Genomic DNA, 20,145 nt, shown 5'->3' with positions numbered 1-20,145 from the left:
GTCCCCAGGCAGTGACAGACTGCCTACACCACCTTTTTCCCAAGGGGTCCCACAGCCCATTCCAAAGTCCCTCACACACTCCCTACAAGAAGCACTTTACCTGCTGCTGATAGGAGCAAGCACGGCGGCTGGTTCAGGGCACAAAGGCTACAAAACATGCAGAAATCCTGCTTGGTCAGGGCTTTGTTTGTCTAAAGGACTCCAGAAGCTTCTCCAGTGTAAACCCACAAAGGTCACACATCCAGCACATGCTTCATCAGAAAATCATCCCTTGTGGTAAAAGCCTTCTTGCCTGGGACACAGCATGAATTGTGTCTCTGTCGGCTCAGAGTGTGTTCAGAGGGGGGAAGAACATGCAAGTATTAATTAAATACGTTCAGGGAGGGGTCAGATATACAGAAAATGCTAAAAATTATTGTCAGGATGAGAAGGTGCAGTAGGAGAGGTATTGCTTAAGCTGATCATGACTGCTCAGGTGTTACTGGCAGGTAAGCAGGAGATGCCCTGAGGTGCACAAACAGGCACTTGTTCCCTTTGTCCCTCTGATTCTGACAGAGAATATAGCTGGAAGAAATCAAGGAGCAGGCTGAGTTGGCAGCTGTGCTTCTCCCTTTTGAAGAGCAAAGGGGTTTGCTGATAAATGAGAAGCAAATAGTCATCTCTGTCAGTGTTTAATACATGCCAGAGCCACCCAGCCAACAGCTGATTGTTCACCGGTGGTTGGCAACCAGACAAGGATTCCTGTTGCCCATGTGCAGCAGACAAGTAAATATTTTGATTCCAACTTGTGCTCTCAGCTAAATGGGCTTTTATATGACTTTATTCCACAAAGTCTGCAAAGAGGACTCCTGCTCTGGAACAGTGAGGGATCCAACTCGTGTTATTAATCCTCTGTGTGAGTCAAAGGACTGCAACCTTCAGAGCTCCCCATATGCACTCATGCTGTGCCTATGGTTGGGAAAAAATCAGCCTAAGCTCTTGTCAAGTTTCCTTGCTTGCCATGATTAAGGGAGTATGTGTAACCAGATGCCTTCTTGGGAAGCAGCTGACCACTGCAACAGGCAGGGTGAGCCCAGCAAGGCTGCTGCTGTGTCCTGGGCTCTCTGTGCCCTCAGACATGGTGCCATTTATCTATTCCAGCTCTTCCCAAGGCCACAGACCTCGAGGTCAGGGAGGTGCAGCATCACTGTGACTTTGTCTGACAGCAGCAGGAATTCACAGTGCTCCATGAGAAGAGCTCTGTGTTCTGGTCAGAGAACAAAATATTCTGTTTGTGCCAAGAGTGTGCATCAAATAAAAGCAGGGTCTGGCTGATGACCTGGGAGCATTTCCCTGGGGCCCTGCACACAGCCCCCTGGTCCCAGCACAGCACTGGCAACATGCCCTGGGCTTCAGGTGTCAGCCAGGTGTGCAGTGGCAGACACAGGGAGGTGTCAGGTGTGGTGGCAGGGCTGCCCTGCATACTGGGTGGCCAGACAAGGGCTCTGCCAGCCCAGCGTGGGCACACTGGCTGAGCCCTGTTCTTCCTTACCAGCTGTGGCACAGTGCTGGCTCCTGGGAGGAATGCAGGATGCTGTGGGATTTGCCAGGAGGCAGAGCCATCAGCTCTCAGTGAGCTACACCAGTGTCTCAATCTGAGATCCCTGCTCCTTCCCTACTTCCCTGCTCCTTCCCTAGATCCCAAGGCTTAGTTCCAGCCTCAGAAATTTTATTCCCTTAAATAGCCAAGACAGGCAAAGTTAAAGAAGTACCTGTACGATCATCTCCTTTTGGCAGGTGCCTGGTGGAAGGACAAACAGCTAAATGACTGCTACAGGACAGATTTCCACCCAGCCCAGAACACTGACCATGTCTGCTGTTACTGGAGCCCCTCCATGGCCATCAGAGATGCATGGCCCAATGCTCTCGTGGCTCTGTGCCAGCACACAGACCTTCCTCACCTAATCATGGCCAATCTCCCTCCCTGCTGCTTTGAGAAGTATTTTATGTACTGCTGTTTATGTCATGACTATTCCCTTATGGTTATTCCAGGATTTCGAGTTTTCAAAGGGTTTTTCTTACTCTCTTAGTTCGCTATATTTTTTTCAGATTCTTACTTTCTCCCAGAGTTGGGCTGGGTTTTCCTGGACAGGTGTAAAATTTTCACTTTTACGCAGGATTATGGCTTTCTGGAGACAGAGTTAAATGTTTTCATACAGACCCCTGCTGCCATTCACTTTTGTGGATTAAAGAATTTATTTTTTTAACATCTCTCAAGCAATTGTAAAGCTCTCAGCTTTGTAAAACTTGGCCTGACAAAGTATCAAGGGTCTTATTCAGATTATCCATTGCAAGAATAATCTAGCAATAGCATTTAAACAGACATCAGCTTTTTGGAGCTATATGTTAAAACCTTAGCTCCACACCATCCCAAGTTAGATGTCTCACAGGAAGGTCTTGCAGAAGACCCTTTAATAAAAGCCATCATCCAGGCTGTCTTGGTCCAGACACTTTCATTTGTGTTTGATCTAAATTCTGTGTTTGAGGCTGGTTCCTTGCCCTCTGAGTGAGAAGTAAATGCCAGTCCCACCCAAAGCCCCCTGTGCCCAAAGTGCTGAGGTGCCCAATGGCTGCTCACTCCCCCAGCAGTGCTGGCAGTGATGTGACCTGCCAGGCATGCAGCAAGCCATCAGTGTGACAGCTCTGCTGTTATTTCTGAATGGACAGACACATTTCTCTGTTTGAACCCGCTCTGATGTGCTGCCCATGCTGCCCAGGCGTGCTCCAGGGAGAAGCCTCTCCAACACCCTGCACACCTGCACGTGTCCCCTGCAGGGCTGAGCTGCTGACAGGGGGGACGTGGCACCAAACAGGGATTTTCAGTGCAGAATTGACACACAAAAGGGCCTCTGCTCTCCATCTCTATGGCAACCAGCAGGAGATCTTGCAGGTCAGGCGAGAGGTGTGTGCTCCACTGTAGCAATACCTGCTTTCCTGCAGGAATGAGGGCTCAAACTGAGTGACCAGGAGGGAAAATCCACTTTATTGTGGCTAAGAGGCCCTTTTAGTTATTATTTATCCAAGTCTACAGGCACTGTAATTTATCATTAATAATATAATTGACTCTCATCTGTCTTCAAAGATGAGTTGAGCAAGAATGTAGCCAGCTAGGCACTTGGAAGCATTCTTTTATGCCTCTTCATTGCAGGGGAAGTTCACCCCTATCTCTCCAAGAGCTTCACCAAACACACCAATTCTGTCCTGAAGAGAAAAAGTCACCAGCTTTTTAATATCTAAACTAATTTGGGAAGTAAGTCTGCTAGATGTTGTGTTACGGGTTAACAAGAAATTGTATGAAACTGAGATCTGGAATTAATAGAATAACAGACCTGCTTTTCCCAACTTTATTTGCACAAGAGAGAAAAACAGACTCTTTAATCTATTGGTTTATTAGATAAAATTAAGGTGCAGAATTAGAGAAACCTGGTAAATTTGATATTGAAATGTTGGATGTTGGAGGGAGAAATGTGTGATCCCACCTGCAAAATTATTATTATTTTAGAGTAAACCACTACATGATAGGGTTTTTTACCCTAAGAAACAATATGGAGGGGTTTGTGTGCTCTAAATTTCATCCCAATTTGCTGCATGCTGACTTCCTCATGTAAGCAGGTCGTTTTTGGCAAGGCTTGTGGAATATTTACCACTATTTGTTCCACGGTGCTTCAAACTGGGACACCAGCACAGTCCAAACAACTGAGCTGTGCCTGCTGGATCCAGCCCAGGGAGAGCCAGGAGCTGGCACTGGCAGTGATGGGATCCACACAAGCCACATTTGGGAAGCAGTCAGGAGTCATCTTTAATCATTCAGCACTTTCCGTTGGGTTCGTTTAGTTCCAAGCTGGGTAATTACAGCCTCATTATTTTTCTTCTTACAATGAAGACAAGCCTGCAAGCCAGGCAGAATAATTTCTTCTGCTGCTGTTGCCAAGATATGATAGCACATCTACGCCATAAGGAATTTGTCATGGTATCAGTTTTATTAATGGTAAATAATGACTCTTCAGTTAAGCAACATCTTCACATCAGCTGGTGCCTAACCATAAAACACTAAGCAAATTTTAAACCCTACAGACAGGTAATTGAGTTGAGATTCCCAGTGCCCAGCATGTTTCTTGCTGACCAGCATGTGTCAAGTTTTCCACGTTATTTTTTTCACTGAAATTAATACCCGGCTACAATCAGACTTTAATTTTAAAACCACAAAAGCTAATCTAAAAATAAGACATCAAAGTTCCCGTGGCAGTAAATAGAGGCCAGGACTAAGGGAAGGGTGGTAGATCAGGTATCAGGGAGTAATTTATCCTGTCTGTCCACCTTCACTGGCTGGAGGGAGAGCTCAGTTCTTGCAGGGACTATTTCTCAGCCAGAACCCACTGTTAGTGTGGCATACACTGAAACACACAGGGGCATTGCTTTGATGGATCTTCCATCAAATTGTTTGAAGACTGTAATGATACAAAATACATGTTGGAAAAAAACAGCTTTGAAAATATCCACTGGAATAGTACTGCGGGCCTGTCCCAACACTGGGTTCTGCACAAGCCCTGAAAAACAAGGTAGGAAAACAGTTATACCAGCATGCCTTTTAATTAAAAATTTTAAGTTGTCCTGTAGAGCCTGAAGAAATTTCTGCCATTATCTCAAAAAGCCACCAAACTCAGAACTGAGCTATTATTTGTAATGGGGGCAATGACTGTGTTTCAGCCACAGGAACACCTGTGCACGTCAGGCTGAGCACTGTGACCTGCTTTTGTTTCCTAGGGACACGCTCAGGTTCGCAGGAGCGCGCCACACTTCACGTGCACTTGAAAGCCACTGCGTGCATCTGCAGCTCAGCTTTCTCAAGTGTGCTCTGCAGCAGGAAGCTGGTTGGAAGATCCCCTGATAAACCAACACTCAGCCCTCAGTTCTTCCCCTTCCTTCCCTTCCAGGATTGAGGCTGTGGCTGTTTCTGCCCCCAGTGCTGTGAATGCTGAGCCTCGCCAGCTCTTGCCCTGCACTGACTTCTGCAAACTTGATTTACACCCTCTGGGGCAACAGCTCCAGTGAACCCAGAGATGTGACTAGCATGGCATTGTATTATTAGACTTCCCCAGTGCACTTTTACTTCTAAATCACCCGGGATGGGAAAAACAGTTAGATAAAGAAGAATGTCATGACTCATTCCCCAGTGCCACGGAGGTTAAGAACACCCAGAAAAGAGTTAACAGCACAGCCACCCCCCCAGTAGTATTTCAGAGTTTCTAAATACAGAGTTCCTCTCTGAGCTGGATGCCCATTTTGGTTATCTTAAAAGTATTTCTGGAACTCTTGGCCAACTTTAAACAAACAAACAGGGAGAAATATTTGTGAAGATAACATGGCTGAGAGTGTTTGGTTACTGAGTTTTTCTAAGTTTAAGCTTTTAGTTTCTAGACTATTTCTTTAAAGCTTGTGAATAGGAGAAAGAAGTGCTCTGGAGATGTTAAATCACACAACCATCCCAGCTATGGCTTTGGAATAACAATCATTCAACTTAGCAAATATCAAACGTGGGAAGGGATTTATCTGACGCATCTATATGATCATGTGAACTCCTTTCTCAAGGAGAAACAGTCTCTGCTGGAGACACAAGAGGAAGGAACTGTTTTGCCTTCTTTAAAAAAATATAACAACATAAGCAACTGTAACATGCTCAAAGCTTCCTGGCACAAATGCAAAAATGCAACATCTGAAATGTCAGCTGGTACACTGGGAGGATTTACATGACTTAAAAGATTTATGAGAATGAACTATTTCACTGGTTTCAGAGCATCTTGGAAAGCAGTAGTGGGGGGGACAATGGGAAAAAAGGGGGGCAAAATCTCCAGCTAAAGAAATTATCATGGCCAGTATGATTCTGTATTGCTCCTTTTAGTGCAAGAAAAAAAATGGGTCAGGCATTCATAGGATTTTAAGCTGCATTTAAAGATGAATGAACAGTCTGCCATGAGTGTGGGATATGCCCATTTTCTCATATTGCATATTGCCTCACATAGCCCTGTGGCTCACCTAAAGCCACACAACTCATTGCTGCTCAAGGCAGGATTAAGTCAAGACATTCCTGACTTTTCCTCCCACTGTTGTTTCACTAGAAGCTGTTGTGCTGATACACAAATGCTGGCCAGCTGGATTTCAGTGCAGGCTCTCAGGGGAGAGATGGGGTCACAGAGACAGGGGAAATAAATCCTGCCTTAATAAAAAGATAATATATCAAGCAAGGAAAAGGCATGAAACCATTTGAAACTATAAACTCTGCAACATTTATAAGTGTGCTTTGGCAATGCTCAAGTGGAAGACTGGCTTGCTCTGTGGCTACCCACTCCTGAAGTGGGTACTTAAGAGCATGGTCCTCAATGCAACATCTGAAATGTCAGCTGGTACACTGGGAGGATTTAGGTGAGCCCAGCCCAGCTCTGCCAGGGGACCCAGCAGGGGCTGGTGCTGGCTCTGCTGTGCTGGGATGGGGAGGTGCCAGCTCCAGCAATGCCTCTGGCTCCAAGGCTCCTCCTGGGACAGGCACAAGCAGCTCACATCAGCACAGGGCTGGGGCTGATCCAACAGTGCCAGCCCCGTCTGGGTCAGATCCTGCACCCCTGGGGGCCCCGTGCTGTTTGCAGGGTACCACATTCACCCATCATGAAACTGCTCACTTCCTCCTCCTTTTCACCAGCCATCTGTTGCTAGTGCCTTCCATGGTTCATTCACAGATGTCACTGCAGATCTTTTGTGCAAAATATTCCTTCCAATCTATCTCTGCTTCTGTTTTATTGTTACGGGTTTTTTTATATAAGCTTTTATTTAATTTTATTTAAATACTTTTCAATACATTTGAGTTTCACGAATGCTTCCATAAATAATGAGATGAAAGAGCTCAGTAACATCATTCCAGGGTATTAGATTAAGGTGAACATTTTTCTCCATCTGTTTCAGCAATAACCTGAATTAATGCAGTTTCCAGACCAGAGCATATGATCTTAAGTGAACTGAAGAGAGCAAAAAGGTCTCTGGTGACATATAAAGACTTAGAGGAGACTGAACAAAGGTGTCCAATAAAATAAATTTCTGGCCAAACAGAACTGGAAAGACACAGAGATTACAATTCCTCTATCATAACAGCAGTGACTCATCCAGTTGCATAGTCACTTGGGGTGAAAAAGAAAACAGTTACTCAATCTCTCAGGGATTTAGACACAGAAGAATATATTATGCAAGTTTTAGCTGCGTTACTAATGGCCTTGAAGCACACAACTCTACTATGACTCTCACTCAGCTCAGCAGATCACAAATAAGATGACTCACGTATCCATGACATGATAGGAAAATAGAGAACCTAAGAAGTGCAGAGGCAGGTGCTAATACAGTCACAGAGCACGCAGTCGAGGGAAGAAGGGATTTATAAAATCAGGAGCAAAGGACTGCAGAGAAATCCGCTTGTGCATTTGGAGGGCATGGACTGGGTTGATTTTTCTTGGTGTCACATCAGGAGGCTGTGAGTGTGAAGCCAGGCTGTGTGCAGAGATGAGCCAGGCCCCTGGGGACACTCACCTGCATGTCCCCAGGGAAGGGCAGCAGAGCTGGCCCTGGTGGCAGCTGAGCGAGCTGTGCACAGCACACAGTGAGATCACACACCGCTGAAAGTCATCCACAAACTTAACAATATTTATACTTGGCAGGACTTCCTACCCTGCTGGTGCATTGTGATTTTGTAGAAGCTGTTAACTCTGTTTAAAGACTAATTAAACCTGCTGGTGGTGCCAGCCATAGCAGTATTTTGCCCATTATCTCATGACTTACCTCCTCATGGATGAGGGCTTTGACAGCTGTTCTCAAAGCACTGGTTAAAACCTGAATGGTTGGGCAGAGCTCAATTCAAATTCTGGACTAAACAGCTGGAAAAGCAGATGTTCCAGGAAAACTGCAATTCTTTACGCTCTGGAGCTCAAATCAAAGCACAGAAGTAAATGTAGCTTACAGCTAAACACTTTACAGAAGTCCAATAATTATGAGGATTATATTAGAAAGGTGATGCCAATACATCTAAATTTGGAAGTTTATGCAGGCCAGAGCACAGCAAGATGTTTAGACCTGCATATGAGTCAAGCCAATGCTACTGGGGAAACACTGACAATGTCTGATTACAGTTTTTTAATTTTTACAGACAGTTTGGCACAGCCATTCCAATTTGCAGCTCCGATCACCTGACTGAAAGATTCTGGATGGTCAAAGGATTATTCAATTATAAAGTGTCTGTGTGATCTATTACCTGCAAAAACACAGCCCATGCAAAGCAGGAACCCTCACATACTCGGGGGAACATCAGGAAAAATTCTGCATTTTTGTTATCACAGAAAGGAGACCCTTGAGAGTAACAAGAATAGCACTAACGCACAAGCTTGAGTGACAATTTTTTATGAGCTCAGTTGCACAAAGGAACTGCGGAGAACTGCTTTCAAGTGACTAAATCTGACACATTTCCTTTAAACATTACCTAATTCCAAGGGGTTTATTCTAGGCATTTCAACTCACATATGTATGGGATGTAATGTATAGATAGAGAAGGGATGCACCACTTCTTTCTGCTGTCAGAGCTGATTAACAAACCAGAGCAGGGTATTTTTGTACAAACCAGGATAACCTCCTGCCATATCCTGTCTCGTTCCCAGAGCTGACAGTCCTTAGGCTGACTTCATCCTTATCTCCTGTTAAACATGGAGGGGTTTAGGTGATGTGATGCAGAATCAGAGGGGGTTTATGCTGGGAAGTAAAATGAGCACTTGGAAATCTCTTGTTACGTGGACGGTGGAAGGAAAAAGCTTTTTATCTGTGTCCTTTGTCTCTGCCCAGCATAACCCAGTGGAGGATCACCAGTTGTTAACAAAACTATTTGTCTCATAAATTTCCTGAGAAGAAAACACTCGCAGGTTCAAGATTTAGATGAGTTTCATCACTGCATTACTAACACACAATATTCCAATGTATTTGAATTATTTGCCCAGGATTACTGGGAACACGGAATTTGTGATTGTGCCTTTATTCTGTGCATATTCACTGGAACAAAGAGTGAAGGAGCAGGGACATGGCAAAAGCTTTCTTAGAGATCCAGCTGGTGCAACCAGAAGGGTAATAAAAATACATCAGCAATAAAGTAAAGACTCATCTATTATCTGAAAGAAGCACAGTTCCAATGATTTATGGAGTGACCTTTTTCTGAAAGAAGCCTGTATGTCCTCATGAATAAGGCTGATTGCAAGAGATGATACTGTTAACATAGTGTTCATATATTCTGAGTGTTAAAACTGCTGTGGAAAATAAGTGGCAGGTTTACTGGATGCTCTTTGTCATTTCTTGGCAATTTTAGATGGCAGTAAAGCTGTCTTTCTGATTATTAGTGCCTTTCTCTCATGGAAGCAGGTTTTTTGGACAGGGACTGTGTGAAGGGTCTGACAGAGTGTAAAGTGATGTGCAATAGCTGGGATTGTTACAGCCAGAAAATATCCTGTAACCCCAGCTGGTCAGTTCTGACCCTGCCCTGTGATATTGTGCAACACTAATGCCAATTAAAACCAATGCAAACTGCTTTCCTGAACCTCTGTGCAAACTTTTGTCAAATCCTTGTGCTGTTACATCACCACAGCCAACTCTCATCCATTTCATTTGCTCCCAGACTTTTGTGAGGAGGAGTGAAATCACTCGGCTGTCCCTCCCCAACTCCTCGGGGCTGCAGCCTGTGCAGTGTGCTGGGAACCCAGACCCAGGGAGGCTCCTGCAGCTGCAAAACAGCATCTCCTTTCACCTGGCTCCTCCACCTTCTTCTTCTCCTGTTAAAGGAGCCCACCTGCAGCTTTTGCAGCTGCACCTTCCAAGGATGGACTGAGCCTGGTGTGAACTGCTGCACAAGTGCCGCCTTGAAAACCCCGCCTGGGAAAAGCTCCCGAGCTCTCCCACTCCCATCCAGAGCCCCGTTTAACACTGCAGGCCAAAATTCACGGACAGTGCTCAGTGAGTGTAAAGGAAAAGAGGGGCAGCAGCGTGGTATTGGGAAAGGTTCTTCTTCCAGAAGGCTGGGACAGGCTCCCCAGGGCCGTGGCCACTGCCCCAAGCCTGCCAGAGCTCAAGGAGTGTTCGGACAACACCCTCAGGCACACGGGGAGATTCTCGGGGCTGTCCCTGCATGGTGTGAGCTGCACTCCACGATCCTGAGGGATCTGTCCTGACCTGGAACATTCTCTGTGAGTTCTGGGATCATCAGGCTGTCCATGCACAGTGTGAGCTGCACTCCACGATCCTGAGGGATCTGTCCTGACCTGGAACATTCTGTGTGAGTTCTGGGATTCCCAGGGCTGTCCATGCAGGGCTGTGAGCTGCACTCCATGGTCGTGATGGATCCCACCCTGGAACACCCTGTGTGATGTGACTTCTGGGATTCTCAGGCTGTCCATGCACGGTGTGAGCTGCACTCCATGATCCTGAGGGTCCCACTCTGGAACATTCTCTGTGAGTTCTGGGATTCCCAGGGCTGTCCATGCACGGTGTGAGCTGCACTACATGATCCTGAGGGATCTGTCCTAACTTGGGACATTCTGTGTGATGAGTTCTGGGATTCTCAGACTGTCCATGCACGTGTGAGCCGCACTCCATGATCCTGAGGGTCCCACTCTGGAACATTCTCTGTGAGTTCTGGAATTCCCGGGGCTGTCCATGCACGGTGTGAGCTGCACTCCACGATCCTGATGGATCTGTCCCAATCTGGAACATTTTCTGTGAGTTCTGGGATTCCCAGGGCTGTCCATGCACGGTGTGAGCCGCACTCCATGATCCCGACGGATCCCACCCTGGAACACCCTGTGTGATGTGAGTCCTGGGGCACAAGTGTGTGTTCCCAGGATGGCTCAGGAGCGGCAGCGAGTGACAGACTCTGCCGCGGTGACACAGCCCCGAGAGGCTGGGCAGGGCAGGTGACAGCAGTGTCACCCGGGCCGCGGCACTGCTCGCACCACCATCCCCACGGGCCCCACATGAAGCGGCGGAAGGCTCCCCGCTCGCTTCCTCCGGCATCCCGGTGAGGTGACGGTGACGCGGGTGTCACATGCCTGGCACCGCGCCGCGGGCTCGGAGTCACCCGGGGCGCGACCCGGGACGGGAATGGAAACGCGGTGTGCTGCGGCACAATGCCGGGCGGGGCGGCGGCGGCCCGGTGCCGGCCCGGTACGGATCCGGTGCCAGCCGGCGCCATCCCGGTGCCAGCCCGGTGCCGGTCCGGAGCGGGTCAGGTGCGGGTCTGGAGCCGGTCTGGTGCCAGCCCGGTACGGGTCCGGTGCCAGCCCGGTGCCAGCCGGTACGGGTCCGGTGCGGGCCCGGTGCCAGCCCAGTGCCAGCCAGTGCCGGCCCTGTGCCAGCCCGGTACGGGTCCGGTGCCATCCCGGTGCCAGCCCAGTGCCAGCCAGTGCCGGCCCTGTGCCAGCCCGGTACCACTGCCCGGTGGCAGCCCGGTGCGGGCCCGGTGCCGGCCCGTTACGGGTCCGGTGCCACCCGGTGCCCGCCGCCCCGCGCTGCTGCCATGGCAACGGCTGCGCGCCCCGGCACCGCCGAGCGCCCCCAGCGGCCGCGGCCGGTACGCAACGGCTGCCGGACTGCCCAGCGGCCTCACTCATTGGCTGTCACGCTGTAGGAACCGCCCACTCACTGGCGTCCCGACCAATCAGCGTCCTCCCTTCCCCTGGGCGAAGGCGGAAGACGCGTTGATAAACAACATCGCCCCGCCCCTGCCCTTGCCGACCCTCCCGCCCCTGTCCCTGGCGCGCGGCTGCATCGCGCCTTCTCATTGGCGGGCGGCCGCCCCGGCGCGGGGAAGCAGCCAATGAGCGGCGGGGGCGGTGGCTCGCGCCGGCCCGCGGCAGTCCCCGCCCCCGGCGGCGGCGGAAGCCGGAAGCGGGCGGGGCGGCGGCGGCGGCGCCATGGGCAGCCGCTCGGAGCAGAGCGGTGCCCGGCTGGAGGCAGCCCCGCGCTGCCCGGGACAGGCAGCGGCGGCTGGCGGCCCGGCCCCGGGGCAGCCCCGGCCGGTAAACCCGCTGATCCCCGGTATCGGTCTGTCTGCGCGCCCCGGGAGCCCGGTGCCTCCCAGCGCCGTCCGGGTTCTCCCCTCGGTGTCGCCTGGCGCGCGGGTGTCAGCTGCGAGGGGAATGCCCGTTCTATTCCTGTCTGTGCCCTTCAGATCCCCTGTCTGTGCAGCGGCGCCTCGTGTTTGCTGTGCCGATGTTGCCCCAACAGCAAGAATTCGACGGTGACACGGCTTATCTATGCCTTCCTCCTGCTCCTCAGTACTGCCCTTGCCTGCATTATGCTGGCGCCAGGCATGGAAGAGCAGCTGAAAAAGGTATGGAGGGGGAAATCTCTTTCTGACTGTTTTAAATGCCATTATTTGTGCCAGTGACTATTGATTTTCTTCACTTGGAATGGGTTATGTGTGAGACACAAACACCCAAGTGTCCTTGTTCCTGAGTTAAGAGGCCTCGTGCACTGAATGGCTTCTGGCTGAAACAGCAAATTCAGTGAATGTTCCTTCTTTAGTGCATGCCTGGTCTCTGAAATCTGGCCAGACCTGGAGACAAACAGTTGTTATCAGAGGCCTGCTGCTGTGGTATCCTAATCTTCCTGGGTGAAAAGTGTTAACATGGGGAGAGACAGATGATAATAAGGTCTGAGCTCAAGGTCTTTTGTTCTCTGATCTCTCAGAAATGTATTGATTGCAAGCCTTGCCTGTTACAGGACTTAGAAAATGTAATTGCAAGTGCAGACGTAGATTCCCAATGGAATGTGTCTTTACCCAGATCCCTGGCTTTTGTGAGGACGGGCTGCACACTCAGATCCCCCACTTGGAGGGCTTTGTCAGCTGTGATGTGTTTGTGGGCTACAGAGCTGTCTATCGGGTCAGCTTTGCCATGGCCGTGTTCTTCTTCCTCCTCTCCCTGCTGATGATAGAAGTGAAAACCAGCAAGGACCCGAGAGCTTCCATCCACAATGGGTATGTGTGAGCCCCTGCACTGCTTCCCTCCTTCAGCCTCTCTGCTGAGCACACTGGAAACTCCTGTGTGCATGCACAGCTTCAGCTTGCTGTTGGATCTGATGCAGAGCAGTGCTTTGGGCTCCCTCAAAGCTTCTGTTTGTGGAAGATGTTCAGTGTCGTGGTTGAGGGGGCCCTCCGAGGTGGGGTAACCAAAAGGGCAGTGCTCTGTGTTTCCACAGAGATGTCAGATTTGTATCTCCAGCCTTGTGCTGCCTCTGGCACTCACTGGGTCACTCTCAAGGCCAGTCTGACTCAGCCAGCAGAAACTGGTTTCTGATTTCCAATCCCCTGATTTAACTGAGTTAGTTTTGGGCTCAATGACTGAATCATCATAGAGTCATTTAATTGGAAAGGGACCTTTGGAAAGCATAGAATCATAAAGTTATAGAATGGTTTGAGTTGGAAGAGACCTTGAGATCATCCTCTTCAACCCCCTGCCGTGGGCAGGGACACTTCCCCCTAGCCCAGGGGGCTCAGAGCCCCATCCAGCCTGGCCTGGGGCACTTGCAGGGATGGGGAGTCCTCAGCCTCCCTGCTCAGCAGGATCACATGGTCCAAAGCCCTGGCTGGAGCAGGACCAAGCTGCTTAGAGATCATGTAGCACATGACTGCTGTGTGTGAACTGACTGTGTGTGCAGTGAGACCAATATTTATGACTTCTGTCTTCTTTTAAAGGTTCTGGTTCTTCAAAATAGCTGCCATTGTGGCTATCATGGTTGGAGCATTTTATATCCCTGAGGGGCCTTTCACAAGAGGTACAGTTAATGTTTATCAAGCAATTCTGACTTTTATAAGCTCAGACCTTTTCACAGATTAATAGGTAATACTGAAAGTTCTTTTCTAGAAGATACAGTTTCTGCCAATCTTTGTTGGAATACCTTGGTCCATCCAGTATTTGGTGACCAACTGAAGTTATGGCAATAAGAAATCCCTTTTCAACCTAATAGCTTTTGGTTATTAATAATTTTGTACTTCATGAGACAGCCACTACTGAGCTGAGTCTTCTGACACTAGACTGGGGGCAACTTGGACCACTGACAAGTGCTAAATATTTCCCTAGAGCTTCTGAAAAATCTGTGTGGGAAACCTCTACTGTCAAGAAAGGGTTCTTGACCCTCAGAGAAATGTGGCATGATGGCAGTCATGTACACAAAGATGCCACATGTTAGCTGTTGCCTCATTCTGAAAACGTCTTGGGCTGAACATTCCCATGCTCAGCTTGACCAGCATTGGCTGCATGCCTGAAGAGCTGGGACTCCTTCCATGCTGCTGCCAGATTGAGGCCAAAGCAATTAACAGCATCTGCATTTGTAATCAGTTTCAGTTTTTTTCATTATTTGTCTGCAGTGTAATCAGGACCTTTTTTGTTTTTAAATAGATGTAGCATGCACATGATGAAAGCCAACCTTTTTTTTCTTGCACCCTTTTCTAGCTTGGTTTTGGATTGGTGTTTCTGGAGCCTTCTGCTTCATTCTTATCCAGTTAGTTCTACTTGTGGATTTTGCTCACTCTTGGAATGAGAACTGGGTTGAGAAAATGGAAGAGGGGAATTCCAAATGCTGGTATGCAGGTAAGAATCTTAACCTGTGAAGGATTTGTTTGTACTGGCCAGTAGCCTGCAGAATATAATTTGCTGGTTTGCAGACATACCTGGAATCCAGCTGCACAGTGTCCCTGAGTCAGTGCTGTAAACACCTGAAACTAATAGCAGCAATGTTTCCTTTTTCTTGTCCAATAAAATGTGGAATATTTTAGGCTTGTGAGTAGCACACCTGACAGTCCTAATAAACCACACTAGCCTGGTTTGCAGGGTGTGTGCAGAGCTCAGAGCCTGCTTCTCTTCAAACCTGAGCTTTGCTCTGTCCCTTCCTGCTGTGTCCCCAGGAGCTCAGCTGTGTCTGTGGCAGTGGCTGCACTACCACGAGTGTGCCTTGGTGCCTGCTCCCCAGCTGGCCACTAATTACAAAGTGCTAATTGTTGTGGTTCTTAGCTCATAGCTGAGAATGCTGCAACAGCATTTTGTAGCTCCTTACAAAGAACAGTGGAAGCAAAAATGGGTGACCTCAAGCACAGGAATCCAGGGCAGGTAAATGTCCATGAGAAGTGTGCAAAAAGCACTCTGTCATTATGCCACTGTGGCCTGATACCAGTTAAACTAATTAAACTGCTGCTGAGAGGCAAGTCCTGTTCCCCTGATGGCAGCCTGGCCTTTCTCTGAGCTGTGCTGCTTAGTGAGCCCAAGCAGAAATTTAGCCATACCTTACAAAAATGTCTGTTTTTGTGGCCCAGACTGGCAGGTGAGGAAGAAAGAGTGTCTTATTGCAGTGTTAGCTGGACATTAAGCCATTTTAGATGCTATATTATGTGTAATGTAAATTTTTTTTCCTCCAGCTCTGTTGTCCTGTACCAGCTTGTTCTATGCCTTGTCCCTGGTTATTGTCATTCTCTTCTACGTTTTCTACACGAAGCCTGATGACTGCACTGAGAACAAGTTCTTCATAAGCTTTAACATGATCCTGTGCATTGCTGTCTCCATTGTTTCTATCCTTCCAAAAGTTCAGGTATTGCTTTTCTCTGCTATTTTCTTCTGACATACCAAGCAGGGAAGTGAGAAGGTTGTAGTAGCAGTTCAGTCAGACATAAGAACTTTAAAACTTGGCAATCATAGCTATGCTAGTTAGGAACTGGAAAAAAAAATCTTGCTTTGAAACCAGTACACCACATAGTGACACATTTCCTGAAGAGAGGCTTTTTTAAGCTAACATGGTTTTGGGCTTTGTTTCCACATGGAGCACTGCTGGCATGGTTTTAGTGGTGAAGGCCCTGGCAGAAGAGAGGAATCTGTTAGGGAGTAGCAAAGTAGCTGGAAGTTTATTTGCTTAATACTGTGGCTTTGAAATTAGGAGTAAACTTGTTTAATATAAGAGAAAAGTTGCATGTTCCTAGATTCTGAAGTGGTATTGCTCAAATCACATGCTAGATTCACATCTACAAAATTGTTTGACAGAGTTGAGATTAACTCACTAAAAGCCCATAACTGAATCTTGGGCACAAAAAAAAAAAAAGGATTTGGTTTGCTTTTTCTTTCTCTGTTTGAGTTGCTTTTTGCATAAATTATATAACTAAGGAGTTTCTTCCAGTCTTTTGAACATAGAAATGCATTGGGCTTTGTTCTACAGCAATGGTTTTCATGCTGTTAATAGTTTCATCTGTGGCAGTGGGGTAAAACCATCCAACTCTAGGTAAAACTTGTCCTTATGACCTTGGCTTGCTCTTCTGCTTTGGAACAGGAGCATCAGCCTCGCTCTGGCCTCCTCCAGTCCTCTGTCATCACACTCTACACCATGTACCTCACCTGGGCAGCCATGTCCAATGAGCCTGGTAAGCAGCCTGCTCTCTTGAGTCACATATTTTGGTGTGAAAGCAGAAGTTGATGGTTATTACAGATCACTCCGTGGGAATTGCTGATGTGTTCAGATCAAATCCAGTGAGGCTGAAAACCTGACTTGCAGAGCAGAACTGGAGTGTTGTAAGGGGGGGAAAGGAAAGTGTCAGGGCATTCTGACGTTATTTATTTATTATACCCTTGTCTAGCTCACAGGCAGGAAAAATATAGCAGGCAATTTCTGCCTCTGGGGAATTGAAGATATCAGCAGTTAAAATGAAAAACAGCAAGCTTACCTGTCATCTTTTCTTAGCCACATGCTGGCAAAGCTCATCTCTCTAATCTGCCTTGAAATCCCTTTCAGAAAGAAACTGTAACCCGAGTCTGCTGAACATCATCACCCAGATAGCTGCACCCACAGCTGGCCCAGCCAATGCCACTGTGCCACCTGCCACTCCTGCTCCGCCCAAGTCCCTGCAGTGGTGGGATGCCCAGAGTGTTGTTGGACTGGTTATCTTTGTCCTTTGCCTCTTGTATTCCAGGTAGGATCTGCACTGCTGTCCAGTGATAAAGAATTGGGGTTTGCCTCCTTTGTTTGAGTCTGGATCTGGTGCAAAATTGTGCCTGCATTTGTTCACATCCAGCAGCTGTCTCAGGCCTGAGGCCAAACGTGGCTCATAAACCAGTGTTTTGCTTTGAGCATGAGGATAAGCCTTGTCAACCCAATCCAGATAACAGAACAACATGTGTTGGAAGATGATTGGAGGGATGGAGCAGCTCTCCTGTGAGGAAAGGCTAAGAGCACTGGATTTGTTCAGCCTGGAGAAAGGAAGGCTTTGGGGTGACCTAATTGTGGCTTTCTAGTGTCTGAAGGGAGCCTACAAGGAACATGGAGAGAGACTTTTACAAGGTCAAGGATTAAAACTGGAAGAGTAAATTTAGATTAGATACTAGGAAAAAATCCTTATTGTGAAGGTGATGAGGCACTGGAATGGTTGTCCAGAGAAGTTGTGGGTGCTCCATCCCTGGAAGAGTTCAAGGCCAGGCTGGATGGAGCTGTGAGCAGCTTGGTCTGGGTATAATGTGTTCCTGCCCACAGCAGGTGGATTGGAATGAGATAATCACACCTTTCTGTGATCTGGGGCTAGGAATGGTGTTTAATTAACAAAAGCTTGGATGAAAACAGCTGGAGGGATTTCCTTATGGATTTCAAACAATATTATTTGCTATTCCCAGACATTCATTGAGGTCCATTGCTTGCTTATCGAACAATGTTAACCATTGTAAAGGGAGTTGTTAACCAGGTCTTGTTTGGGTTACACTGCAGCATCCGCTCTTCAAGTAACAGCCAGGTGAACAAGCTGACCCTGTCTGGCAGTGACACTGCCATCCTGGAGGACACCGTGGGGACAGGCGGGGTGGCAGCCGAGGAGGGGGAGGTGCGCCGTGTCACGGACAATGAGAAGGATGGCGTGCAGTACAGCTACACCTTCTTCCACTTCATGCTCTTCCTTGCCTCTCTGTACATCATGATGACCCTCACCAACTGGTACAGGTAAGAGCCAGAGGGGAATGATGGGTTTTGTGTGGATAGGAGCCTCCTGCTCCTGCCAGCTGCTGAAGGGGCTGTCCCTGTGCCAGCTGTCCCTTCTCATTTAGTGTTACTGAATGACGAGGTGAGAAGGCAGCACAGCACAATCAGCACTGTGGTTCCAGGGCATTACTTCAGAGCTGCAAGGGCAGAAAATGTGGCTGCCATTTTCAGCTGGATGAGTAGCAGGAAGGATACACATGGAATTGGTTTCAGGTGGCCTCCTGCAAAGTTTGTTAGAAGCCAGACTTCTAAACTGCTTTTAGTGGTTCTTCATCCTGGGAAAGATGTGCAGGGACAGCCATATGTGCTGCTTAGCAGAGATGTGATTTCCTACATCTCTTGCAAACACTTGGACATGCCCTCGCTGCTGCAGCTCAGAACCACTGCTCCCAGGACATGGTATAAATTAGCAAATACTTCCTTGAACAGCAGCACATCAGCATGGGCAAGCAGGCTTGGAAACTGGGCTCCAAGAACAACAGCCTGGGAAGGAGCCACAGGACACTGCTGGCTTTGTTGTCTCACTGTGCTCTCACAAAGTCTTGCCTGGGAGTGCCCCAAAGGACTGCCCTCCGTTCAGATTCATGAGAGGTACCAAGGAACAGGGGGAGGTGCTTTCTGTGTCTACTAATGGACTTGTTTACTTTTTAGCCCTGATGCAGATTTCAAAACCATGACAAGTAAGTGGCCAGCCGTGTGGGTGAAGATAACCTCCAGCTGGGTGTGTCTGCTCCTCTATCTCTGGACCTTAGTGGCTCCTCTTGTCCTTACTAATAGAGACTTCAGTTAAGTTCCTGCACCTGTCTGAGCTCACAAAAGTGGGGAACTCTTTGCTGACAGCCAAAATGTTCATTTATTGCTTTAGTTACTTTTCTTATGTTGGTATTAAAATGCAGTTGGATAGTTATATATTGCATAATGCTTGATGCAGCATCAAAATTATCAGTTATCTTTCTATTTTAACCTTTACCAGGGTTATCTTATTACTGCATTTTTAAAATTCACTACAGCTGTGCTGTCAAAGCACAAAAGAAATTATCTATTCTGTCCAAAAGCCACAACCCTCTACTGAATAGAAGATAACATTTAGTTAAATATGAAGTAATATATTTTAAAGAACAATTATAATCAGCATAATGCACTACTCTGCTCATGCTTCAGTTTCTGGAAGTGTAAGCCATGCTGCTTGATTTCTACATTCCACTGCTAAAGTTTATTTACAGGAAAAGTTTATTTAAATGACTTAACTTTGTGTTGTGGCAAAAAGCACCCTTATTCCTCACCAAAAGAACAACTCTGAAGCTGAAAAACTGGTTAACTCTTAATTCTTTTTAAGACAAACTTGCCCTTTTTAAGAGGCAATTTCTATGGTAACTTCTTTTTTAGGATGTTTGCCAAATAGAGTGGTAAGTGTATGAGTAGCTTAATCAACTTCACGATTATGTTGGAAAATAGAGCTTATTGGTTGAATTGGTTTCAGTTGTCCAATATGCTTAATAAAAGTAACATACATGGAATTGTTATTATTGGCTCTAAGGCATTTGCACTGTAAACTCATTTGAATAAAGCAAACTGACTACTGAAAGTGGCCCAGTTCTGTTGAAGTGTGAAGGAGCAGCAGTTCCTTCTGCAGAGGAAAACAGCACCTGCAGTGCCCAGGGGGATGGGACTGGGGCTTTTCTCTCTGCAGTAAATCCTAAGTGACAATTTCTTTTGAAACAAACAGTATCTTCCTTGTGAGTCTGTGAGTGTCAAATCCTGTTGCTTGAAGCTGCTCAGTTCAAGTAAACTTTTGTTTCCAGCAGAAAGCAACACCTTTTCCTAATGGAATGCTGTGGTGATTGTGTAGTATCAACTGTGTGTAAATGTGGAACTTGTGTGTTGTTACTGACATTTACAGTAAAATATCCCAACATGACACAAGACAAACATATTGAAAATATCAATGAGCAGCTGTTACAATGTGTTTAATCACCCAGTCATGCATCATAAACTTACACATTTTTGACAACTTTGTTTTATAAAATGCAATATAAAAAT

General features: G+C 47.4%; 1 protein-coding gene across 2 annotated transcripts; it reads left to right on the top strand.

Annotated features, from left to right (window-relative positions):
• Positions 1-12,245: 12,245 nt before the first annotated feature.
• SERINC3 (serine incorporator 3) lies at positions 12,246-19,690 on the top strand. 2 transcript variants are annotated; one of them, XM_039728110.1, is made up of 9 exons: positions 12,246-12,436; positions 12,891-13,084; positions 13,802-13,881; positions 14,559-14,696; positions 15,518-15,687; positions 16,417-16,507; positions 16,876-17,053; positions 17,839-18,066; positions 18,757-19,690. In XM_039728110.1, the coding sequence occupies exons 1-9, from the start codon at positions 12,401-12,403 to the stop codon at positions 18,893-18,895; spliced, it is 1,254 nt and encodes a 417-aa protein (XP_039584044.1). In that variant the 5' UTR covers positions 12,246-12,400; the 3' UTR covers positions 18,896-19,690. The 2 variants fall into 2 exon arrangements, with proteins under 2 accessions (XP_039584044.1, XP_039584043.1); XM_039728109.1 differs by having other exon boundaries at positions 12,248-12,436; positions 12,829-13,084.
• Positions 19,691-20,145: the final 455 nt, after the last annotated feature.

Source organism: Passer montanus, unplaced genomic scaffold (assembly GCF_014805655.1).
Source record: "Passer montanus isolate IOZ18808 unplaced genomic scaffold, ASM1480565v1 scaffold64, whole genome shotgun sequence".
NCBI lineage: Eukaryota > Metazoa > Chordata > Aves > Passeriformes > Passeridae > Passer > Passer montanus.
The sequence above is the reverse complement of the archived record's forward strand: the minus strand, read 5'-3'. Positions and strand labels throughout refer to the sequence as shown.

Excerpts from the sequence above, each read along its gene's own strand:
- SERINC3 (XM_039728109.1), top strand. The coding sequence starts at position 12,316 with ATGTTGCCCCAACAGCAAGAATTCGACGGTGACACGGCTTATCTATGC. Across the intron at positions 12,437-12,828 it reads TGGAAGAGCAGCTGAAAAAG|GACTTAGAAAATGTAATTGC; the intron begins GTATGGAGGGGG and ends TGCCTGTTACAG. Across the intron at positions 13,085-13,801 it reads AGAGCTTCCATCCACAATGG|GTTCTGGTTCTTCAAAATAG; the intron begins GTATGTGTGAGC and ends CTTCTTTTAAAG.